We start from the raw sequence: 26370 nt of genomic DNA on the forward strand, positions 1-26370 counted from the left end.
TCATGACCACTTAAAAACTCCTCACAGGAGCTTTAAGTCAAAATTCCGAGAAAAAAGCCAGAATTGTGAGTTCTGACTTTTCTCAGAATTCTGACTTTTTTCTCAGAATAATTATTAAAAAATATATAGAACCTCAATTGGGAAGTCAATCGCAGTTTTGAAACAACCAGGGCCAGAAAAGTTAGGCGTCACTTTGATGAAGACAGCCGCCTCACTAACGCAGAGAGCAACTTTCGAGTGAACGTTTTTAATGCCTGATATCATCATCCAGAAACTGTCCCAAAGATTCACCAGCTTAAATGGAACTGGGAACATGTTCCTGGACTACATCAGTATGGGGGTTGAATGGTTCACCACGGTTCTGTTTGATGGAGACAGGTACCTGTACCTGCAGACAAACCTGAACGCCTCTCAAACTGGAATTCCTTGCAGGGAAAGTCTGACCTATGAGGAGAACCGCATTAAAGCTCATTATAAGACTGTATCACTGGTAAGTAACAGGACACAGCACTTTAACATGTAACAGGAATGAATGGGGAAGGTACGGAAGAGGATTAGGGCCACTCAAAAAAAAAATGAGGTTAAACATTTTTTTTTAAATTATTATTCTGAGAATAAAGTCAGAATTCTGAGAATAAAGTCAGAATTCTGACTTTAATATCAGAGTTCTGACTTTAATCTCAGAATTCTGACTTTAAATGTTTGACCTCAGTCAGTGGTCCTAATCCTCTTCCGTAGGAAAGAGATATGAAAATACTCAAGTATCTCAGATGCATCAAAAAGTGATTTTTTTTTTTAAATCTGTCTCTTTGTTTGCGTGTCCAGATTTGACATGTATGATCATGCTTAATTATTATTATTATTTCATTGGCCCTCAACGCTGGCCATTACGGTAATAAGTACAACACTACCGGCCAATCAGCTGTACTGCAAACTAAAGCCGTAAACCAGAGTACATTCAGTCTTAAAGGTGCCAGAAACAGACGCCGACGCTGCAGCAGCTTACATCAAACACTAACATGAAAACATAAGAGGACAGCTCTGTTCACAGTCAGCGCTGTCTGTGGAGCATAAAGGTCTGCGGTGAGTTTTCCTCCTCGGGTCATGTTCATAGCGAAACATCAACTCTTCAGTCATTCCAGGGGAAGTTAAATCCGCACAGCATGTTACATCCAGAGTCATTTTTAAAGAAGCTGAGTCCTGTCCGAGTTCACTCTGTATGTGGAAGTTGTATCCAGTGTCTGGACATGGCGGTAATATTATGCATACTTGTTTTCATAGTTGAATGCACGAGTTAACCACACCCAGTCCAAGAGTTTAATGTGGTTTATACAAGTGGAAGTAAAATGCTGCTGCACACAAAAAGAAAGAGCTTGCAAGACACCAAAAACATGTTGCTTGGCCAATTTGAAACTACATCTTATTTAATTAAACAGCTTCTGCCAATAAAAGGACTATAGGGCTAAGTTTTCAGTGTGCAACAAGCTTTAAACACAATCTAACCAGATGATACTGCTGTGTGAGCAGAATTCACATGAATGTTTATCTACTTTTGCATAAAATCTTGTCACTTTAAGTCCCACATTGCAAGTGAAACTGAAAAGCATGTTGTATGCTGACCGTTTCTAAACCTTTATTCAGTTTTATTGATGCCTGTAGTAACACGTCCTTAAACTCAGCAGTACAAAGCTTGTTTGAACGGATAAAGAAATGTTGCCGAGCTACTTCTCTGTATACTGAATGCTATAGAGGATTGTGAATCTTTGTGTTTGTGATTGAGAGGAGGAGCTTAAATCTGATTCTCGTTTTTCCTTCTCTCTGCAGAGATGAGCAGGCAGACTTCGCATCCGGCACATGTGCCCCAAAATCAGAGGAGCTCATCTTCCAATGCTCCTCCAAGTCTGGAGAACAAGCTCCTCTCTCAGACCTCCTCTTGCCTCTCTCTGCAGCCCACCAGCCTGTCCTCCACCTCATCCTCCCTTCTCTCCACCTCATTCCCCTCATCTCTTCTCAGCACTGAGAACAAGGTCCTAGCAAGTCACAACCAGGCACCTCTTCTTTTTTCTTCTCCACCCTCTCATGGATCTGTCCCTAAAAGCTCCCTGCGGCCAGCGTCCCCAGCCAGCAGTCACTTTGTCCGTCCTTCTTCTGTCCTCACTCCTGTTTTGGGTGGAGAAAAGAGTAGCAAGGATGGAGGACATGAAGGTAGAGAGGAAACACTTGAAGTGATGGAGTCCTCTTTTGAAGAAACAAGTGTGGTACATCAATTGATCTTTATTATATTTACTTGTTACCATTTCTCTTCTTGTTTGAAATGTTTGAAAACATTTGACAGCATCTCTTTTTTAATACAACTCTCTCTGCATCAGATGCATCCTGTGGACGATGAATGTTTGTCTGAAGAGGAGGATGTGGAGGAGGAGGATAACGCCGGATCACTCATGGATTTATCTGTCCTTGGAGCAGATTTGGGTAACCAAGAACCCGATCACTCTGTGGTCATCAGACAGGAGGACTTTGCTGAGCCTGACAGGAGAAATGAGCTAATCGAAGAAGAGCTGAAGGATAAAAAAGTAGGAGAAACTACTTTAGACTACATGTTTGACATAGAATGAATCTTTTCAAGTTAGGCAGGACTTTGTACATGTAGAGAAACTATATGATGTCCTGGGTGTTTATCTTATGTTTTGATTAAAATGACGGTAACTCCTCTGAGATTTTTTTAACATACACTTAATTAACTTCTCTCCTCAGTATTTCCTGCTGAACGCTGTGTGCTGCTCCCTGATCAATAAGACGATCAACCCAGGCGAGGAGGACTGGGACTCAGAGAGGGGTGTTTGGACCAGGATCATGAACCTGTCAAAGGACATTTCTGCCTCTGACCCACAGTTTCTTCTTAAGGTGTGAATGCATGCCTGTGTGAGTGGATGGATGGATGTTAAATGGTTTCTTAAACTAGATTTTAGCTCCTGAACTTTGATTTTCCTGCAGTAGAAATCATTTAACCCTCACATGACTGTCTCACTGTCATCATGTTGAAAAAATAAAAAAAAACAACCGTACATAGATTCATGTTCTCATCAGTGCATTGTGCTAACAGCAGTCACTGAGATATCACATCAGCTGATATAAAATGGAGTGTTAAAGTTTATTTCATGAACACATTTTTTATGTGGCTGTGCAGGACCTCATGACAGCATGATACATGATCAAATACATCCTTCTTTACAATATGTATAATTTTTATATACTGTCACAGCTGATGGTCTTATCAGCACCTTTTCTTCAGAGCAACAGGTAAATCATTTTAGTTCAGTACACAAAACGTTACATTCTTTAGTAAGAACAGTGAAGACACATAACAGTTAGATGATCATTTTCCATCATGTGTTTGTTTGTTACTTCTCGTACCTTTCAGGTTGCAGTTTACACTCGACAGGAGCTGAACATCCGCATCACAGCAAACTTCTTATTGGCTCTGGCTGCCAATCAGCCGTCCACAAAACCACATGTTCGCAGATACTTCTGTGCTGCCGTACAGCTGCCCTCTGACTGGCTGGAGGTCGTCAGACTCTACAGTACAGTGAGTCTTGTTGTCTCCATATTGAAGTGTTTGTTTAGTGAACTCTGCATCGGGCTGCATGATACGGAAAAAGGACGTTGTGGTTATTTGTATTAATTGTACAACCGTGATATGATCCATTAGTGGGAATAATCATTATTGCACCACAGTTTTAGTTTCTTTTGATAAATAAAATCAAGATTGAGTATTTAAAGGAGGCCTCTTAACAAACAGGATTTCTTACATCTCAAGAACAACATGTGAGGGCTCCTCTGCAGCACCACAGTACCTCATCCTTATGTTGTTTTGTATCATGTTTACTTTTATCAAACAGCAGCAGCTTCTTGGATTTGGAAATCTCACCTGGTTATACTTCTATTTGATTTGAGTCATATTCATCATCTTTGTAACCTTAGTTCTGTCCCATCTTGACGCCGTATTTGTCTGTCTCCAGTGCTTCAGCCGCTCTCTGCCGATGTGCCTGAAGAAGGCGATGGCTGACAAATTCAAGCAGTTCAACGAGTACCAGCTGGCTAAATACAACACACGCAAACACCGCTGTAAACACAGCCACAACAGACCCAAAAACAAGGTATAGAAGCATTGATGATGGTCCCGGTTCACAGGATTATACCATCACTGGATGCTTTAGTTTTAATTAATATTCTGTGTTTAATATTACAGAAACCAGACAATGAGCAGCTGAAACAGTGGGCGAGCTTGCTGCGATCAAATAAAAGTATTCTGTCCAAGTTTGTAAGTAGATACTCAAAACTTTTCTTTGAGTGTCAATAAATCTGTCTTTAGTTGTTTTACAGTTTGAGATGACTTAGTTCAATGAAGTGTTTTCTTAAGTGACTTTAGATGCTGCATAAGTTTAAAATGTCTCTGTATGCATGGCCATGTGGGTCGGATTTAGATCTTTCTAATACAATTGTGAAAAAAAATTGAGAAAAGTCTCATCAAAGTTCTGCTTTCTAGTTTCACAGTTATTCCATCTGCACACGTCTGTAAAACTCACAGGTAATGCTGGTGTGTGTGTGTGTGTGCGTGTGCGTGTGCGTGTGCGTGTGTGTGTGTGTGTGTGTGTTTCTACAGCTGCAGGCAGAGGGCACGAAAAAGGTGGTGGATAAAAAGCAGAGTGAGTTCAGTATGAAGAAGATGATCAAGAAGCTTCACCTTAAAGAACCAGCTGAACATGTGATGGCCATCTTGGGAAGAAAGTAAGCAACACACACACACACACACACACACACACACACACACACACACACACACACACACACACACACACACACACACACACACACACACACACACACACACACACACTGATACACACTCACTGATACAAGCAGCTACATTGAGGGCAGACTTAATATTACAATTGCAGTTATATTTCTATTCATAATCAGTGTCCAGCTTGTACTTATGGATACATCCGAAGAACAGTTAAAGTTCTTGATAACTACATCAATATACACTTATATGTGCTTTTAAGTATAACAGAGTGTCCTTTATAGAAGCCAACAAATAGGTTGTTATAAAAATAAGTCAATATAATTCTGTTTTTATCACAAGGGAGTGAAAACACTTACTTTTTTGTATCTGCTGCCTGAAACATCATGTTCTGCAGTTAATTGACACAAACTCTATTTTAAGGAAACTCTAAATGTACTCCTACAAGAACTATAATCTCTTTGTCCCTGTGTTTCTCTCAGGTATCCGGCTGATGTGAAGTCTTTCACTAAAAGTGGGATGAAAGGCGAGTGGGACAGGGAGCGAGCCGGACAGCGCATGAAGCTGAAAGAGCCGGAGACGTGGGAACGGCTCATCAGTGTAAAGGGAAACAAGGCTGCTACCTGGGAGAAACTCATCGGTATGTACAGCATCCTCAGGTTTTTCTGCCAAAGCAGTTCATTGTATCGTTACTATTTACAAGTTCCAACTAAACATTGCAGATCTATTACAACAAACTTAACATGAGACATAAGCTGCATATAAACATAAGAGCTCAAACAGAGACGTGTCCATGATCACTCATATTGATGGATTATGTCTCTTCTGTGCAGACAACAAGTCTCTTCCATTCATGGCCATGCTGAGGAACCTGAGGAACATGATCACTAAAGGCATCAGTGAGGCTCACCACAACAAGATCCTCAGCAGACTCACCGATAAGGTGAGATCAATCAGCAGCATTTAATAAATTAACACAGCTTTATAAAGGTAAATGATGTTGTTCTAACTGGTGACGTGTTGTGTTTTGAGAGTTTATATCGATCAGAGGTCTTATATTCATTTAGTTTTTAGTTGTTACTATGTTTCTGTTTTTATTAAACTCTTATGATGCAGAGTTTGAAGTTATTTCTGTAACTTTTTGTTTTTGATGTCTTTACAGAAAGCTGTTATTCAGAGCCGACAGTTTCCATTCAGATTCCTCGCCGCCTACAAAGTCATCATGCAGCTCCATATAGTGGGTAAGATAACTATTCACAAAGAGGCACTGAAATACAACAGAATTATTATAAATCTGTGTCAATTTTTTTGATGTGATCAGATATAGTCAATCAGAACAGATATATCTTGAAAACTTCTTGTGTTTGTCTTTTCAAACTTTTCAGTAGGATTGAGATAACTTTAGTCAAAAAAATATCTGGATTAGACAATACCCGATTTTTACAATGATGTTGATACTTAAGACTTTTCTTTCAGATTTTGCTAAAGAATTGCTTTATCGTCACAGTGACATTGATTGTACATAAAGCATTCATGAATGTTGTGAAAACAAGTTATTTTTAAATGTATAATCAAAAGCCGCTGTGAGGATATCTGAGATGTGCAGTTTTGGTGCTTCCTGTGGATTGTAGTTTGAGGTATGAAGTCCCATTTAGACCACTAATAATTGGTTTGGTCATTTTTAAAAGTCTATTTCTGGATAATGTCGACTTTTCTTGTATAAACCAAAATGAAAAATGGATAATCTCATCTTGGATAGCAAAAAAAGGTTCCGAATCCTAACAGTTTTTATCCAGATTCCCTGGTAAGCTCTTGTGATTGATTTGCTGATTATTGTAGTAATAATTCTCACAACCTTTGCCAGCCTCGGCTTCCCAGAAGGCCATGCCCCCTGTTAAAGACATCCTGAAGAGCATCGTGGAGAAGATCCCCAAGAGCAAACGCTTCAAACGTATGGACTGGGAGACAGCTGGGAGGAGCAGACTGAGGGTGACGCGTGGAGTGCCGTTTATATACAGACTGTACAGAATAAAGAAGGCTCAGCTCATGAAAGCAAAGTAAGTGATGACCTTTGAGATTTTGCTTCGATTCAGTCATTTTGTCGTCTGCAGCTGATGCAGAAAAAGTAAGTTTGATCCTGCTATAGAGCAGTAAAGGCGTACATCACAGATATAACCAAGTTTATAAAGAGTGAAAACATTCAAAGAAGTCAAAGAGTTTTGAATTTGACTTTTTATTGCTAAAATAGATTAATCAGAAAGTGTGAATGATATGACTGATCAGATCAGATCTGTTATTAACTCTGAGTTTGAGTTTTACTTTGGTGTTGTGTATTTGGGAAATGTGGCAACAGGGCTACAAATGCAAGAGACATCTGTTTTTTTATTTGTTTGTTATAATAAAGAAACAAGAAATAGAACAGAATGAAAGTTTGTGAGTTTAAATCAGTATTGAGTCAAAGATAACCGTAATTAGTCATGTGATGTTACTGTCTGTGTCTCCAGTGAGAGGCTGTTCACTGTTGAACTGTTGGATCGTTACCGTGAAGCTCTGGAGACAGCTGTGCAGCTCTCCTGTCGGTACAACGTGCCCCCGCTCCCCGGACGGACCGTCGTCCTGCTCCACACAGACATGAGAAGAGATCTTGACATAAATGAGAAGCTAGACTTCTGCCTCCCACCAGACCCTGAAAAAGAGAAAGAGGAGGAGGAGGAGGAGGAGGAGGAGGAGGAGGAGGAGAAGGAGGAGGAGGAAGAAGAGATGGAGGAAGAGGAGGTGGAGGAGATTGAGGAAGAGGAGGAATGGGAGGACGTGGTGGAGGAGGAGGAAGTGGGTGAAGAGGAGGAGATGGCGGAGGAGGAGGAAGTAGAGGAAGAGGAGGAAGAGGAGGAGGAGGAGGAAGAAGAAGAAGAGGATGACAATGACATTTTCACTCCATCTGTGAGGGCCTGTGTCTCTGAACAACAAACATGTCATCATCTCATCACTCTGTTATTAACCTCTCTCTGTTCTCCCGTTCTCTCAGGGGGCGGAGATGTCCGTCCTGCTCTCTCTGATGATCTGCAGCAGTGCTGAGGACAGTCACCTTTGCTTGTTCTCTTCGGCTAACAATAAAGAAGTCGAGCTGAAGTCTGATGTCCTCCTGGATAATGTCAGGAGTGTGCTCAAAGAGTTCAAGGTCTGGGCTCCTCTGTGACATCCTCTTTTGTTTCATGTAACATGAAGCCATTTTGAATCCTCTTTTAAATCCTCTTACAAGCATGCATTCGAGCTTTAGTGAAGAATACAGGCTGTGTAGAGTACTTGGTTGTGATTGGTCATTACATAGCAACTTCAGGTAGCAACAGTCTGTTTCTGCTAACAGACTGTTGTTAAGGATGTGGCTCTAACCACAGACTGTGGAAGATTAAAGCTTCTGTTGGTAGTCGTGATATAAACACCTCCCCACCAGATTACCTCTCACTCACCTCCCCCAAACAAATCTGTGTTTTGTGTCAAATTATTGATTGTGGCAGTGTTAATAAGTGTGATAATGTATAGTGAGAGGGTTGTTTTAGTGGGGGAACCTAGAATCCGATCTATCGAGTTATAATCTATAACAACCGACTCACTATAACCTACATTATCTATTACAAACTCTATAAAAGCTCTAATGAAGGTACTCCTCTCTTTCACAGGCCGTTGAGAAGGCGTCACCTAATAGAAAAACTTTTCCTTCTCAACTGTTCAACAACAAAAACAAGGTCAGTGTTTTTACAGTAAGATTGTATTTCCAACTGTGACTTTAGATTAATGTCATAATGTTGAATGAAAACCTATGAAATCAAATGTTTAACATTTCAAGAATAGACAGAATTACATTCTGAAAGTACTTGTCTGTAGATGATTATCTCCAGTGTTACAATACTGAAGCAGGGTGGTGCACTTTTGAATGACATTGTAAGTCCTCATAACCGCTCTGAATCTACCAGTGCTCTTTCATGTTACTGAATGAGAGATCCTTTTCTTAAAAATAAAACGTTGAATATTGATGATCATGTGAGATATTTAATCTTGGGGGATTGATATTATCCTGACCTTGAATGCTTTTTTTTAATCTTAGATCGACAACATCATTCTGGTGACCGACTATGGTCACAATCGGGAAGTGGAGTGGAACATCTCTACCTACAGGAAGGACGTAAACAACAACGCTCTTTTTGTGAAAGTCTACTTTTCAGAACGGTAAAGCTCCAATTTTATAGGCACAGATGAATCTTTTTAACATTAACCTTTCACTAAGTCTGTGTCTCACTTCCTGTTTAAACTTTGTCTGGAATTGATAATGTTTTGTTTTGTTTTGTTGATCACTTGCAGAGACGAAGAGTTTTATCCTGACAGGAACTGTGTGAACCTGATAGGCTTCAGTGAACAAATGCTCAGGTAAATATCTTCTCACTCAGTTTGATCCAAAACTCTTTGCCTGTGAAGTCTTTGGAATATGCTACAGCTTTACTCATTCAATGATTTGTGGAGTTTAAAGATTTGGTGAAATGTGTTTTTATGTTTTTTGCCAAAAGTTTGATGCACAGATCAGTTTTACTCTTATCAGTCTGTTGAATATGAGGCAGGACAAGACCACAGTTTATTTTTTTAACCTTACCTTAGCAGGGATGAAAAACAACAGGTCTGGCTCAAGTTGACGGTAACATAACACACCTAACTTGATCTCTAAAGTCGAGGCTAACTTTGTTCCCAGGTTTCCAGAATTTAAATAAAGCTATGCTAAACTCCCGCTGGCTGTAGCTTCACATTTATCCCACAGATTGATTAATCATTATTTATCAACTTGTCCAGGTTTGTTGCAGAGCGAGGGTCGTCCAGGCTGATGGAACATGTGGAGCATTTAGACAAACTGTACAAAATCCCTCCACCAGAGGGAGCTAAAGGCCTCCAGACCTCATCCAGCGTCGTCCCAATACCAGCCAGCCCGAAGTTAAGGTAGCTTTGATTTATTTTGTAATAGTTTCCTGATTCCACTCTTTTCCAATCATTTCATAATCATATTTAACACGGTCGCACTCCTCTGTCTCCAGGTGGAGAAGTGTCCGCGTGTTTGTCTCCTCCACTTTCAGAGACATGCACGCTGAGCGGGACATCTTGGTGCGCAGCGTGTTCCCCGAGCTCAGGCGTCGTGCTGCTCAACACTGCCTCTACCTGCAGGAGGTGGAGCTGCGCTGGGGTGTGACGGAGGAGGAGTCGGAGCGAGCTGCGGAGCTGTGCCTGTCGGAGGTTTGTCGCAGCCAGATGATGGTGGGAATCCTAGGAGAGAGGTACGGCCTGGTGCCTTCCAAACCTGTCCTCCCTGACCTGCCGCAGTACAGCTGGGTAAGACTCTTAACCATAACATAAAGTTTACAGTATTATTAAGTGTAGCTGATACACTATTTTCTCAGTGCAATTGAAATATAGATGGAACATGGACATTTTATTCTGTTTATAGGGACTAGCAGCTTCGGATGCTACACTACAAAACTCCTTACTGGTGCTTTAAGATGATTTTATTGATAGAAACAATAAAAAATAAAAAGGTCAAGAAAAAAAATATTATATTTGCAGTGAGAGAGAATAGCTTCTATAATAAGATGTGAATTTTTTCCTTCTTCAAAACATTAAAATATTCTCTTCCTTTGTAAGCAGCTGGCGTCGACGCCAGGCGGCATGTCTGTCACAGAGATGGAGATCCGTCAGTTCCAGTCTCTTTACCCCGACACAACCAGCCAGCTGATGTTCTGCTACTTCAGAGACCCAAACATCACCAAGTATGTTATCCATGCTCACACTCTTAACTCAATGATTAAGATTTTTATATATGATGTTGTGAAGTATTTTGGATTTTAAGAGTTTGGTTTTATTTCAGATCAGTTCCCGTGTCGTGGAGATCTCATTTTGCTCCTGAATCCAAAGAGGCGGAGTCTAAAATGAACTCTCTGAAGAGAAGGATCGTCGACAGTAAAGTGAAGGTCACTAAGAAGTGAGTCATCTCAACAACAACTGCACTGAAGATGAAGGAATTTCAAACTTGTATTAAAACATTTGACCTCTTTTTATTTTTCAAAATCCGGTTTATTGAAGATTTGTAGTGATGTCTAAGCTGAGGCTTTTTGTTTGCTTTTGTGTCACAGTTACAACAACAATTGCACTGAATATGAAGGAATTGGAGGCTTTTATTAAATAATTCAAACCTTCTATTTTCGTAGTTGAATTGTTTGAGTTTTTTAGTGATGTCTCTGAAGTTTGAAAAAGAAATATGGTATTCTAACATTGAACAACTAAATCACATCTTGAGGCTAAGCTGAGACTTTTTGTTCCCTTCTGTGTCAGTTATCCATGTGAGTGGGGAGGAGTTGTGGATGGAAAACCATATCTGAAAAACCTGGAGGACTTTGGCAAAGCCGTGCTGGACGACCTGTGGAGGGCTGTCGTAAAGCAGTTTGTGGTAGTGAGTTACTAAAATAGTTTGGTCAACACAGGAATAACACACTACAACTTTACTCTTTGACTTGATAATGTTCTTTATAAGTATTGGTAACACATTGTTTGTGCTTATTGATAATGACTTAAAGTATTTCAACATATTCATGAATAATTTCCTAGTTTAGTTTGGTATCTTTTAAAAACTACTGTGACAGGTTCACATGTTTTCTATGTAGACTCTTAATCTGGTGACTGTGACCATGAAAGAAATGAAGGGGAGTAAAAAGAGAAGAATTTGTCCCTAAAATTTTGTTTATATAACTAAAACCTTAAGATGGACAATGTGAAGCAATGAGTCAGTACATCAAAATCAGACCCACCTACAGCACTAGAGTAAAGTTCTTGGTCACTTTACATCATTGTGTGAAACTACTGACCTTACAAAATGTACATACAAGCTGTTCTCACATTGTTGTTGCAACATGGAGTCTAAAACTCTTTATTAGTGTCTTTTCAAATTTATGAAGTGTTCTGAGTGATGCATCAACACAGCTCTCACCCTGTAGAACACAAGTTAACATCTTATTCTCCATGTGACAGGAGGAGGATGATGCTGAGGCTGTGTCTGATGTGAAGGAGCAAGAGATGCACCAGGGGGCGCTGCAGAGACAGTTCTTCGGCAGACAGAAGCTGCTGAGTGCAGCTGCAGAGATGGTGGAGCAGGTCCAGACTAAAGGAGGGATAATGGTGGTGGAGGGAGGAGCTGGAGAGGGAAAAACTGTCTTCATGGTACTTTTTTAAAAAGGAGTTTTATTCTTATTAGTACACCAGTCATTTTTTTAGTTAAGTAAATTTAATCTTCACATTAGAGATTTTTGAACCTGAGAATTTTTGTTTTTTTCTCAAGAAATTTGATGAGAAAATCAGAGTTTGAAGAATAAATGTTGAATACAATTAAATAGCACAAGGCTCTTTTACTTTAAGTTGTAAAGAAAACATTTTATCCATAAAAGGTTGTACCCCCTGTATTGGTCAAGATATTGAGCATGGCTTCCTTAATAGCAGTATTAATTTATTCAAGACAAGGTTTTTGTTACTGTTGAATGAAGCTAAGTCACTTATTACGACATATTATGTTGTGTTGTCCACCTCATTTGTATTTATTTACTCAGCTGCATGAACACACTTTTAAAAAGGTCACAGCCCAACTGAACACTTCAACCTTTCTTAAGGCCCGTTGTGTTAGCCTGTAATAGATTTAGCTAAGTGTGCTTAAAAACATGGCAGCTGAGTGTAGACTGATTACAAGAACACATTGCTTTATATATTTCTCTCTGCACACAGGCGGCTTTAGCAGAGGCTCTCAGGACAGGAGTGAAGTCCAGGACAAAGCGCGCCTGTGATGTCATCTCCTACTCTACAGCTGCCAGCCAATCAGCTCGTTCTGTGGAGAACCTGCTCCGATGCCTCGTTCAGGGGTTGAGGAAAATGAAAGACACTAAGGAAGAGGCACCTCTTCCTCACTCTTACAGGTAGTTATATATAAAATGTTCTTTGTAAAAAAAAGTTCAACATCATGTTTCCTACATTAACTTTCCTTTAATGATCTCTCATCACAGAGATCTGCTGTCAGAGTTTAACTCCAGTGTAAGTGACATGAAGACGGTAAAACCTCTGATGCTGCTTGTTGATGGAGTGGATCTCATTCAGGACGGCAGAGGTCAGCTCGTCTCTGATTGGATACCACAGCAGCTTCCAAAGGTCAGTTACATGGATGGAAAACTACAGGGAAGAAAACTCCTGTTTAGAAGTGCTAGCCAATAGAAATACAAAAATAATACAGAAAATAAATGTTTTATCTAAAAGTTGACCTTCCTCATAGTGTAGCTTATGGTTTTCATTTGAACATATTTTTCTAAAGAATTTCTCCTTTGATATCTTTTCTTGTCAGGGTGTTTGTTTGGTCGTGAGCATCCCATCCAAAGCTGCTCTGCTACAAACTCTGTCCAAGAAAAGAGGCATCGTCCTGTTCTCTCTGGGTCAGCTCACCATGCTGGACCGAAAAGAGATCGTTCAGAAGGGACTGGACAGCTTCGGGAAGAAACTCAGTGACTCTGCATTCAACAACCAGGTCTGTCTTTAATGTTCTGCACTGAAGATATTACACTGCTCATTGTGATGATGCTAGCATTAATGTATTCCCGATTTTTCCTTTTCTTAAACCTGTTCTGTGTTTGCTTGTGCAGCTCCAGACGCTGACAATGAAGAAGGGAGCAGTGAGTCCTCTGTACTTGCACCTGGCCTGTGAGGACCTGAGGAACTACGCCTCCTTTGACAAAGTTTGTTAGTTTAGAAAAGTGCTTTGTAAATAAAGGTTATGAGGTTTAATAACACTTTCACTATGGTATCGCTTTTTGATTTTCTGTGGTAACTTCTGCAATGCTTTCATGTATGTCTTGCATTTGGTGGAACTAAAATGAAACCTTCTTACCCTGTGTTAGAGAAAACAAATGAATAACTGATGACATCAAAGACAGCATTGAAATAAGACTCCATATATACATACATATTTTACAGAGTACTTCATTTTTGTGTCTTAGTTGAAGGAGAACCTGGAGGGCTTGCCTCAGTCTCTGGGTCAGTTGGTGCAGTACAGCCTGGACAGACTCTGCTCACAGCACAGAGGCATGCTGGGACTCCACTGGGCCCTGGCAGCACTCACTGTCAGCACCACGGGTAAGATGAGCTGAGTTGTTATATAACCATTAGCATAATTTTCAAACTTAATCGATTGACTGTATGGATAACGATATGGATAAAGCAATAAAGAGCTTAACTGTGAACATTTCTCCCCCTGATCGACAGGCCTGAGGGAGAAAGACTTGTACTCTGTTATGAACACATGCAATGACCTCCCCTCACGGGACGGGAAGGCCCCATGGGCGGAAGTTCTTCACCTGTCTAGGAAGCCCAAAGGACGCGTTCCCATGGCAACTTTTACAGGAATAGTGCTGAGTTTGCGATGGTAAGAATTTGAGTTTGAAGCAAAGGTTTGATTTAATAATAGATTGTAAAAAAGTAGTTTAAGTAGCTTCTATGTATTAAAGACTGAAGCCAATGCACAAGGCCTGCAGGGTGAAAGTCAACCAGTTTCCCAGTCAACATTTTCCCACGAGGCTGTGGTCTCAATTGCAAGCTTCAAGTCTTCTATTGTGTAAATCAAAGTTCTTCTAGAATAAAATACACAATTAATCAAGATGTGCAGTGACAAGTTTCCAACATGGCTGCCTTGAATTTGCACTTAGGAAATTTACATGTACAAATACCCCCAGGTCTGAGGCCTGTTTTTGCTCGCCAAAATTACCCTCCCACTTTAAATTTCAATAACTGTGAATTATAATTGAACCTTGTTAAACAAAGCAGTGCTAGTTTTATCTGCTTCCTCTGATTTGCTAACGCAAAGGTGAACTGACAAACTTTATGCTTCAAAATAGAAGACTACAAACTACAATGGGTGACATCAAAGTTAGATGTCTCCCAGAATATGGGTGTCATGTCAAATTAATGGACGGATAGTTTCACCCATACTTTGCCCTCACTTCTACTCTAATTTTCAGTAAAATGAATTCATTTTATTTTAGTTCATATGTCTTTTTAGACATACAGAATACATTTAGAATACATTGAATCAGTAAATATCATTTTGATGAGCTAAAAAAGAAGAAAGGAAAAGATGTTAAACTGATATTGATTTTTATCTGCAGTCTGATTGGTTCATCTCATTGCCATGGCACCGATGACCTGCTGATTCTGACCAATCCAGAGGTGAGGAGGGCCTTTGAGGACTTTCTTCTACCAACAGAAAAAGACAGAACCAGAGCTCACCTTGTGCTCTCAGGTAGATTACACACACTCCTTTTTCAAAACATCAGAGGTTAGTTTAGATTACTTTACATTTAACTTCACCATTCTGTCTCCCTGTATACAGCTCACCTGTGGGCTCTAGCCGACCCTCAGGGCACAAACACCTTCCTGCACTGTGAGGCCAACTCTGTCATGCACCTGCCTTCAAACCTGGTGAGTCTTCTTGTGTCACATAAGAAAAGCACAAAGAATATAGACTGCAGGTGTAATTTTTTTACATGTACTGTGATTGGCATTAATGAATAATAAACTAATATCAGTGATATTAACAAAAATTTGATTTTGTGCAACCTTTTCAAACATAGATCAGAAATACATCAGACAACTGTAAGGTGACAGATTTAAATGAAAAGTGGACTCTAGTTCTAGATCATCCTGGTCAAAAAAAACCCCACAGTTACTCATATTTGCTGTAGATTTTAACTCTTTGTCTTGAACCAGATTCAAAGTGGTCAAACGGAGGCTCTTCATTCTCTGCTCTCCAGCTACTATTTCCTGTACGCTCAGGTGCGTCACGGTCTCCTGCACCAACTCTTGGAGACCTACAGCCTGTGTGGTGAGTATGCATGACAATACTGCATAATGAACTTGAGTGCACTCATTTGAAACTGTTGCAAGGGCTTCCTCTGCAATCCTTCCCTTAATAAATGATTAATCTGAATGTTTGTATCCTTCTGATTTTGCCTTTTCTGTAGATAACCATCATGACTCTGCAGCCTCAGGTAAGTGTTAAAAATAAATGACTCACAAGTTTCTGCCATGAACATTTCCTCCTTCATGGTCAAGTTCCATTTTTCTTGCCCAGCTGGTTCCCAAAGTCGCCTTGAAGACTGCCGTAGTTTCCTGAAGCGTCACGCTCAGCTGCTCTCCTCCTGGCCGGCTCTTTTTACTCAACAAGCTCTTAACGAGCCTCCGAAGACGTCTGCTCACACCTGGGCCCAGGGCCTAATGGGAAAAGGAGTGGTCCGTGTTGTGGAGTGGCTGAATAATGATAACAAACTTCAACAGGAGGCCAGGTACGAAGGTTACAAGAAGTGTGTCAGTGAAGGATTGGGATGTTGACTTTTGAACCTTGTGTTTAGTATTTAATTGAATATTAATCTGTCAGACTGACTAGTGGGGCTTCTGTGTTTGATCTCAGTGAGCTGGTGTCGACCTTCTCCTCTGAACCGACCTGTGTGGTTGTGAGCTCGAATGAAGAGCTGATGGTGGTTGGCACCGGACAGGGAACACTGCATTTCATCAACACACAGACCGGACAGGTATTAACATAAATCTACCACAGAAATTAACTTCTTTTGCTGCCTTGCAGAAATCGATTGCTGTGTACACACTGGTTATGTTGAGATTATTGTTCATTTGTCGCATATTCTGAGAAAGGAGCTACAAAATTGTCTGAAATAAACTCTCTCCTGGATGTGGACAGGAAGTGAAATCCCTGCTGAGCAGCTGTGATGGTATCTCTAGCTGTGTGTTTCTCAAAGATGGCCGCCTTGCTACCACCTCCTATGACGGACGGATAGAAATCTGGGACATCGAGAACAGCTGCAGGTGAGAGGAGGATTGAACAGAAGATACGCAAATACATCCTCCTGTACAAGTCTCCTTACTTTGAATCATGTTTCATCTCTTTGCAGGAGTGCTCTCATTGATGCCCACACTAACATAATAACAGCAAGTGACATCACTGCAGATAAGAAGAACCTTGCAACCGTGTCTCTGGACTTCACGTTGAAAGTTAGTCTCATAAAAGTCTCATTAAACTGTTAGTATAATTGAACTGTACATGTAATGTAACTATGAACTTTTTCCTTTCCTCAGGTCTGGTCCTCGGCTAAAGGTAACGAGGTAGCAGCCCTTCACAGCTCCAGCCCTTTGAACTGTGTGACCTTTGACCCTGAGGGTCACCTGCTGGCTGCAGGATGCTGGGATGGGAAAGTGATCATTTGGAACTGGCTCCAGAATAAAATCATAACAGTGAGTCGTCCAACATGGAGAGTTGTTGTGGGTGTTTTTCCTCACATGCAAGTATACAAAGTATGAATATAAGTTTTTGTTTACATCTACCATTTTGAAATCCATTCAAACACAAGTTACAGTGCTGGTGTCATTGTCGAAAAGGGTAGTTAATGATAGTTTTGTAGTGATTGGGATACTTTGACGCCGCTGAGGCCGAGGCCTGGATGAGTGAACAGGAGCTCTACATGATGTCAGAGGAGAAGGCCAAGGTGAGGACAGAGGTCACAGGTAACCATAACCTGAAGGTGACATTGCAGTTCTTTCTTGGTTCTTAAATATTCAGTATTTATCTCAAGGATGAGTAATAGTGTTTTGTAAAATGTGTAAAAAATGTGTGTAATGAAAAAAAACACCTGGAGGAACATCTCCAAACCAGTTAGGTTTATTAACAACAGGTTAGTAACATGACTGGGTGTAAAATTAGCACTACAGAGAAGCTGATTCTCTTTGAATAAAAATAGGAAGAGGTGTGCCAGTCTGTGAGAGGCTGCGTGAGCAAATGTTTTGGCAATTTCAGAATAACATTTCTGAACTTTTTTAAGCCCAGGGAACATCAAGGTAAAGAATTGGTTGCTCAGTCAGGAATAGTTTTAGCTTGGTGGATGATTTAGCTCCACCTCTTATTGTCAGTATTCTTAATGCTCTCATTTCAGATTAAAAGTAATCATTTTAAAACAAGTGTTAAAAGAAGAAGAGTTTTTAAATGAAAAAAATAGATAAACCTTGCTGGTCTGAAGTGACCAAATCAAATATCTGTAGTTTGCTCCTCATCTGTTTTTGAGGCTGGCTTATCAAGACCATACTAGCCAGTCCTAAACTTGAAGACCTAAGTCTTCAACCAATCTAAAGGTGCTTGAGTTGCATTATGAAAAGAGTTGGAGTTCGAAAAAGGTTATTAGATGTGATTATGGTCTCAGTCCAACGGTTGATGTTGTTGAATAAATAAAAACATATTCAGTTCTTCTGTGTGTTTCCTCAGAACCTGTCCGGTCATCGGCGCTCCGTTCACAGTGTCTCCTTCGCCCCCTCCTCCTCCATGCTCTGCTCCGGCTCTGTGTCCGGAGAGGTCAGGGTGTGGTCGGTGTCCACCTCCACCTGTGTGGGATGTTTCCAGGCTCACTGCGGAGCCACAGAGGCCCTCACCTTCCTGGAGGAGGGGAGCCTGCTGCTGAGTGCCGGCTCTGATCACATGGTGAGGATATAATAAACCCTGGATCCCAGAAATATAAATATCCAGATAAAGATTATGTATTGATTATGCGTAAAATATTGCTTTACCTCAATAATTATATTTCTGATTTAGCTTTAGTAGAGCAAACTCTTCAATCTCAATGTACCCCAATAAATCCTTGCTTCTTTTTGTTACTCAGCTCCATCTCTGGTCAGGAGGACTTGGACGTTCAGTTGCTACATTAAAAAGTGATTTGGTAAGCTCCTTGTTTTTTTAGCTACTGTAGCTCCTGCAGAGTTTGAGCTTTTAATGGCAGCTGCTGTTTGGTGATAATGTAAGAAATTTCAAAGACATACTCCTCACATTTCTCTATTTGTTTTGTGTTCTAGGGCGAGCAGGAGCCTCCTCGTAAGAAAAAGAAACCTGTGACCTCTGCACCGGCTGCTCTGTGTGTGGCTGTTAATGGAGACTATGCTGCTGTGGGATATCACGGTGACGGTATCAGACTCTTCAGTCTGGAGTCAGGTGTGTTTGATTTGCTATGAGTGAAAAATAGTAGATTTCGTAACCCAACAGACCCTAACTGTTAATATTGAATTTGTAGGAGAGAAGATCTGGGACTCAGGGCATCTCGATGTGACCGTGCCGTGCCTGCGGTGGGTCTATCTGAAGGCAGAGCAGACGGAGCCTGAGCTGCTGGTGTCTGCAGGCAGTGACATTCGTCTGAGGGTCTGGAAGAAGAAAGAAGGAGAGGAGGGGCTGCAGGGAGGTCTGGACATGTGTGGAGGGTTTGGTCACCAACGACGGCCCATCCTAGCAATGGAACAAAACTCAACATACCTGGCTACAGCTTCAGGTGAGTGACAGTGAAGTAAACGCATGATTCAGTGCTCTACAGAAAATGTTTCTTTTGGTGGCTTTGGCTCAGTGGTAGGGTCGGGCTTCTCTTGGCTGGAAGGTTGGCGGTCGATCCTACCTCAGTCCACATGTCAGAGCGTCTGTGGACAAGACAATGAACCATGAATTGCTCCTAATAGCAAAGATGATAGTGTGTTAACACTTATGAATGTTAGTACTGTTCAGCACTTTAAAACATCATCTGCTACGAAAGTATTGTGTTGAAGTGCTGTGAGTGGTTAGAAAGAGTAAAATAACAGTCTATAAGTACAGTTCATTTAGCGTTTAGCATTTTTGTCTCTGTATTTCTCTCTGAATCAGATGACTGCACTGTTGTTCTATGGCTGCTAAGCGATCTGGCTAAGGACCCCCACATGGAGCCTCATGCACTGCTAAAAGGCCACACAGGAGGAGTCACCTGTCTGTCTTTCAGTCCTGATGGTGGACAGCTGCTGTCAGGGGGAAAAGATCAGGTACCATTTTTTGCAAACTATTCTTTAATGTTAAATTTACATTTGTTTTCGAATTATATCAGGTAAGGTATTACTTATAGGTGTGTGTGTGTGTGTGTGTGTGTGTGCGTGTGCGTGTGCGTGTGTGTGTATGTTTTCCAGGCTCTGATGGTTTGGGATGTGAGTGTGACTCCTGCTGTTCTCTCCAAGTCGCTCCCTCACTCTCACAGAGACTGGATCACCGGCTGTGTGTGGACTCCAGACTGTGTGGTAAATCCTTCATACTAATGTACTGTTATAATGATAGTGCTACTGTGTTTCTTTAGACCTGTCTTTATCAGTCTCTCTTCTCTGTTCCAGGTAAGCTCATCAAACGATGGCAGGCTTTGTTTCTGGGATCTGCAGGCAGCCAAATGTCTCAAAGAAATCTCCTGGACCAGTTCTCTCTCATCAGTCTGTTGTCTGGTAAGAAAATGATGCATCTTTCAGTCACAGACTTAACACTATGTGTTGTTCCCTTCTTTCCTGAGAGACCTTTGTGCTTTGTTTTAATTGATGTATTGTTGGAGTAAATGAGGTCTGTAGTTTGAGTCTGAGTGGGTTCTTATTTCCTCTCTTGAGGTCTTCACGTAGGAACAATCCTCAGCCTTGTGTGACTTGATTTTTGTCTCTCTGTCTGCAGGGACAGTTTGTGATGGCTGGCTGTGCAGAAGGATCACTTCATGTTTGGAACTGGGAGACAAACTCAGAAATCAGCCACATCGCTGCACACAAACATCGTATTCACCACTGCTCTGTTCTACCAAACACAGGTACACTTGTCTTGTTGCACTTTCTGGATCTGTCTCTCAGTTTGTATTCTGTTTTGATTTGAACAATGTCACAAATATCCACATCCTGGTGTGACAAGCTATTTTTCATTTCCTGCTTTTAATTTATTTTTTCAAGACAAAGACAAAGAAGTCAACCCGGAGGAAATGACTGTCCTCACTACGTCTGATGATGGCTCAGTGCAGCTCTGGAAACCACTGCAGGTCTGTCCATTAAATCCAAATAATAAAGATGTTTCAAAGAGTGTTTTCTCCTCAATGGCAGTAAACTAAATATCTTTGTCATGAGGCCAAAAGGAAATAGTCTGAGGATGACTATTTATTTAATCTCATCTTTAGTTCTACTCTAGAGTTTAAGAGCAAAAACTGTTTCTTGAGCTTTCAACCATCATAAGAGTTTATAATTAAAATATCTGTTTTTGTCCTCCTCTTTCACGTTCTGTATCTTTAAATACAGGTGGAGCACTTCAACACCTTCACGGGTCACAGCGGCTCCATACACGGAGTTGTTCTCAAAGAGGGACTCGCAGAATTCCTCACTATTTCTGAAGACTGCTCACTGCGATGCTGGACGTTGACAAAAGGTACAACTTTATACTCTGCTTTTATAGAAAACATGCAGTGACCTTACTTGTGTTCTCCACCTGTTCTATTTTACATTTAAATGTATCACACTGTGAATCTCTTATGTGAAAAATGTCGTATAAGCAGTGTCAGCTGTTTGAGTACTATAAATCCCTTCACCTGACACTGACCTGGTAGCAGCATTCATTGGCATTAACATTTAAATACCTACATGTGATCTGCAAACCAAACAAGACCATCAACAACAAGATTGACTACATCTGAATTGTCATTTTTAATGCCTTATAATCCGTTGCCAGCTATGTGTCAGATGAGTCAACTGACTCACAGCAAAACTCACAGCAAACAGTCTGTTTCAAGGAACCACAATGTGTGATACATTTGATTTTTAAAAGACTGCAGGATTATTTTTTTAAAACATGCACAGGACAAGTTCTGCCAAGAGATAAACCCTACTAGTCTACTGCTACAAAATCAACAATAACTGTGAAGTAAATACTGTGTTATTTTTTGTAAACAAGTTTTGCAGTAGTTGTTGATTTAATGCTATTTCTCGCTTCACAGTCACAGTCCTCACCTGATGCTGCTCAGTGAAGGAGATAGTACTTGGTTACTTGTCTTAGTGTATGGGCTGATGTCAGTCTAGTTTTTATTGTGCTGTGTTAAGAAGCAATATGTGATCTTTCCTTTGTTTTTTGACCCACTTCCCCTCTGTGTTGTGTCTTTTCAGAGGGTCCCACCAGCCTAAGAGGTCCAGTCACAGCTCTGTGCTTCTCGAAGAGTGATGATCTGCTTCTTGTTGGTTATGAATCTGGATATCTGGAAATATGGCAGAACAACACCGTGATTGGCCACAAGCAGGTGAGAACCAAGCGGCAAACTCCGGTCTCAAACGATGAAGCCAATGCGGAAGTGCTATAAACTGCAATACATCGAGAATCCGCTTGAGGCTGGCTGCAGAAACACCGGAAACTACATAGATATGAATGGGAAAAAGACGATCTTTGCAGCATTAATAAACATGTTTACAGCCTGGTTCAAAAAACGGCTTGGCCCTATGAAGCTAATCTCTCTAATGGCACACACTGTACGGGGAGTGAATTTTTTTCTAACGTGACGGTTCAGAAGATATTAGGATTAGGAGTTTTGCCCAAATAAGGACATGACTGACGTGACTCCCGGTCGGGAACACACAGCCATTGGCTAAGAGGCTCACACTACGTCACACTCTGCCTGGTTGAGTTCCGCATTTCCAATATGGCTGCCGCCGTCGATTTGCTTCAAAACAGCTCTCAGGAACAGATGGGTGACGTCACGGATACTACGTCCATATTTTTTACAGTCTATGGTGAGAACCATAGACTGTAAATAAAAATGGACAGCGTTGCTCCGCCTCTTCCCGTTGTACAGTTCTGAAGCCAAAAAATCCCTCTCCTGGGCGCAGCCATTGTGCAGCCAGAGCCTGTGAGGCCTTTGTTATAAGCTCCGCCCTACAGCGTGACATCACAAGACGCTGTGTGTCCTTTGAAGTTTCGTTCTACAGCGGCTGTGAATCAAAGGAAACCCGGAAGTAAAACCCCGTTTTTTAAACTCTAATAACTAACGAAAAGGAAACTTTTCAGAAAAAAGAGGCCTTGGACACAAAACAGTCAAATACTAACTACATATAACCACAGCATACAGATGTGAGAAACATTCGTACGACGTGTATTTATTTTTTAAAGTTTGACTGCTCCCCCATTCAAATGAATGGGGGAGACAGATTTTTTGACCTATACTGCAGCCAGCCACCAGGGGGCAGTCACACTGCTGAAAGCCTCACCACCAGGGCCATATCCGGCATGCTTGGTGAGAACATGCAGAGGAAAAGGGATGAAAACTGTGTGTGCGATTTTTGGAGTTATTATAAGGATGTCTGTGCCTCTGTGTGTGTTTGTGTCAGACTTCAGCCAGCACCGTCACAGCCATCTGCTCCATGCCTGATGACCAGTACGGTGTCGGCTACATGAAAAATGCTGTTGACGTGTGGAAGCTGGTGTGGAATCAACAACACAGCACAGCCAGGTGAAAAACAATCACAGTACCAAGCTGCCATATGAGACATACTCCTGATATTGTTGCAGGCCATCGTTGTGGTGTTGAGCTGTGTAGAGTCCATGTGTGCTGAAATGATGATAAACAGAGGATTTGAGATTACTGCTGTAACAGAAACATGAAATAACGCACTGCTCTGTCCTCTATCTTTGACTCTCTCAGCCTGGTGAAGGTAAACACGTACAAAGTGGAAAAACAAGTGATCCACCTCTTGTACTGCACGGCCCTGATTGCTGTGTGTCACGATGGAGACATATTCGACGTCATGATCAATGAAGACGACAAGTGGAACCACTCAGTCTCATGGTAAAAGATGTCCCAGAGGTTTTCACAGTTAGCTTCAAAAATCTTTCAATCATTCAAAAGAACTATGGCTGCTTTTAACATTTTTATTCTTACAGAGAAAAACTTGTTCTACTTTTCTTTGTGTTCGTTAAGCTTTTACTTTCCTTATTGGATTCAGACAGGAATGTTAGTTAAAGGTGACATATAATGCAAAATCGACTTTTAATGGTGCTCTACCTGAAATATGTTTCCCTGGCATGTCTACAAAGCCCCCGAAAATGAAAAAAATCTATTCTGCCCCTGTTCTGATTTCTCCACCTTTCTGTAAATGTGTGCTGAAACCAAGCAGCAACCTCCGGTCTCAAACGATGAAGTCCATGTGGAAGTGTTATAAACTGCAATACATCGAGAATCCGCTTGAGGCTGGCTGCAGAAACACTGGAAACCACATAGACATGAATGGGAAAAGACGATCTTTGCAGCATTAATAAACATAGCCACATAGCTACATGTTCGTAGCTGTGTACCAAGACACACGTCGACATACTGACAAATAAAACAAGAAGAAACACTAAATCTGTGACCAATCCTTCAGAAAGGTCCTGCTGCAGGCGCCTCTCCGTTAGGATCAGATTCTGGATCAAATTCAGAGGGTTGAAGTAACGCGGGTCTGTGAGCAGCCGTGTTACTTCAGCCAACATGTAAACATTAGATCAACTGCTGGAGAGCCGAGGCCACATCCACTTCCTGAGGGGGCGTGGTCAGAGAGCTCATTCTCATTTAAAGGCACAGACACAGAAAACAGCCTGTTCTGAGCAGGGCTGAAAAAGAGGGGTTTACAGGCAGACCAAAATCTGATTTCAAAGTGTTTTTTTGGACAATAAACTTTAAAGACATGTTTTGGGGACCTCTTAGACCAATATATTTTGATGAAAAAGAGCGTAATATGTCACCTTTAAGGCAAACCCATTTATGGTCGAGGTGAACACAAAGTTTTGGAAACAGTTTTAAATATAGTTGATGGCTTTTTGGTCAGTATTCTATGCTGCCTTTTTCCTTTTTTGCTGTGTTTTATTCTCAGCTGGTGTCAATCAGTCAGAGTAATGCATTTAATCCAAAACGACGATAAGAGCATGTGGCTGGTGGGCGAAACAGATGGACGAGTCTCAATTGGCTTCCTTGTAAGTTCTCACCGACTAATCTCAAAATGAAACAGTATAATATTCATAATTTTTCAGTATAGTAAGTAGTTAACCACTAGCTTTGTTTACACTCATGTCGACTGATGCCTCCAAACTCTTTCTCCCAAGTTTTTGATGGGCCCCAAACAAAGCTTTGATTCAAGTTTCGGCTCATCGGAAATTATCACTGATATGGATGAGACAGATGGGAGCCTGATCACAGCTGTTACTATAAACGAAGGTACCAAGATTTATTAGTTATATTGTTTACTTGTTACTTCTTTTATTCCAGCCGCAATATTAACTACAGGAACTACTACTTCTTCTGAAGCAATGCTGTGTTTTTCATTTTCCTTCAGAGTCCATTGTGTGTGGGGACGCAAAGGGCAACATGTGGTTTATGGAAACTCAAGAACCCTCTACATGGCGCAACAGAAAACCTGTAAGAGCTCAGAAAAGCATGATTGAAACTCAAAAACACAGCATTTTTGATCAACAGTGATATAATGTAGTCCCCTGAATTGTTGTTTTGTTTCTGCACTACTTTCTACTGAAAAGGTCATGTGTAAAAATGTTACGGAAGTAACAAAAAGAGCACCTGACAATAATGAGCAACAGTGTGGGTATGACATTGTATTTGATATTGATCTTAAATCTTCAGGCCCACAGTGACCGGATCACCGTGCTGAGATTCACTGACAGCACAATCATCTCTGCTTCCTATGACAGGACTGTGAAGCTGTGGGACAGAAACACCAAGAAACAGGTACATTAGAGACTTTAAACTTGAACTGCTTGGAAAGTTTTGGAAATATAACTACTAAGCAGACTTTGTCCAAGATAATAACATCCATCATAATCCGAAGTTTAGCACATAAATCCAAATTATGTTACCCTTCTCTTCTTTCTCTTCCTCTTCCTGCAGGTTGGGATGTTTGTGTGTGGAGCTCCTGTTCTGCTTTTGGAGGTGAACCCTAAAAAACCCACAGAGCTAGTCTGTGGTGATGGACAGGGAAAGCTGTACTTTCTCTCCTGGAAAGAATAATCCTTAAAATACTAAACACTACATTCATGATTTAGGGAAACCACTTAACATAGTTTGCTATACTAACCAAAGATCGGCTGGAATGTTTTGCTTTCTCTTTGCTTTATTGATGGTGATTATGCGATGAATATCTAAAAGGAAGGAAAGAATTTACACACTATATGCAGGAGTATGATAGCTGCTATCTGTTAAGCCATATTTACCCGTGCCTTTGATTTAGACAGTAGGACTTCCAAGTGTCCTAGGCAAGTTTTAAAATATCAGAAGCTTAAAAAAATCTGTTTTAATTTAGTATGAGATGTATTAATGAAGTGGTCATTTTAACCAAAATGATGGTTAAAAACTTGCAAATGTCTCAAGCAAGTATAAAAAAAATAGCAAGCTTTATAAGTCTTATCATTTTTATACATCTCATCATGAATGGCCTTTGAATTAAATGGTAAAATTATGCTTTAAAAATTATACAAGTTTTATCTCTGTTACATTTTTTACTTATGGTTTATTAATTTGAAATTTGTTTTAGAAAGCAATCAGGAAAATGAAACACTTAAAGTGTATGAACTGGTGCAATAGCCTTAAAGGTTACTTTCTTTTGAATTAAAATTATATTCAAACATTTTGTTGTCT

General features: G+C 40.8%; 1 protein-coding gene across 1 annotated transcript; it reads left to right on the forward strand.

Annotated features, from left to right (window-relative positions):
• Nucleotides 1-972: 972 nt before the first annotated feature.
• Nucleotides 973-26359, forward strand: LOC117827130 (telomerase protein component 1-like). The gene is made up of 56 exons (XM_034703623.1): nucleotides 973-1083; nucleotides 1825-2258; nucleotides 2370-2573; nucleotides 2755-2904; nucleotides 3422-3586; nucleotides 4020-4157; nucleotides 4250-4321; nucleotides 4664-4788; nucleotides 5287-5444; nucleotides 5638-5747; nucleotides 5967-6045; nucleotides 6669-6861; nucleotides 7309-7744; nucleotides 7830-7982; nucleotides 8482-8547; nucleotides 8907-9028; nucleotides 9161-9226; nucleotides 9641-9784; nucleotides 9880-10171; nucleotides 10484-10605; nucleotides 10704-10817; nucleotides 11168-11285; nucleotides 11861-12049; nucleotides 12605-12792; nucleotides 12880-13021; nucleotides 13212-13391; nucleotides 13507-13599; nucleotides 13861-13996; nucleotides 14126-14285; nucleotides 15025-15158; nucleotides 15249-15337; nucleotides 15626-15740; nucleotides 15880-15906; nucleotides 15990-16200; nucleotides 16326-16446; nucleotides 16611-16735; nucleotides 16822-16921; nucleotides 17006-17161; nucleotides 18183-18395; nucleotides 18574-18630; nucleotides 18764-18899; nucleotides 18979-19230; nucleotides 19593-19744; nucleotides 19886-19993; nucleotides 20084-20188; nucleotides 20406-20535; nucleotides 20672-20757; nucleotides 21011-21137; nucleotides 21869-21999; nucleotides 23081-23202; nucleotides 23395-23538; nucleotides 24599-24698; nucleotides 24828-24939; nucleotides 25058-25140; nucleotides 25360-25464; nucleotides 25624-26359. Exons 2-56 carry the CDS (start codon nucleotides 1827-1829, stop codon nucleotides 25741-25743), a joined length of 7908 nt encoding a protein of 2635 aa, XP_034559514.1. The 5' UTR covers nucleotides 973-1083; nucleotides 1825-1826; the 3' UTR covers nucleotides 25744-26359.
• Nucleotides 26360-26370: the final 11 nt, after the last annotated feature.

The sequence above is a fragment of the Notolabrus celidotus genome, chromosome 15 (assembly GCF_009762535.1).
Source record: "Notolabrus celidotus isolate fNotCel1 chromosome 15, fNotCel1.pri, whole genome shotgun sequence".
Lineage (NCBI taxonomy): Eukaryota > Metazoa > Chordata > Actinopteri > Labriformes > Labridae > Notolabrus > Notolabrus celidotus.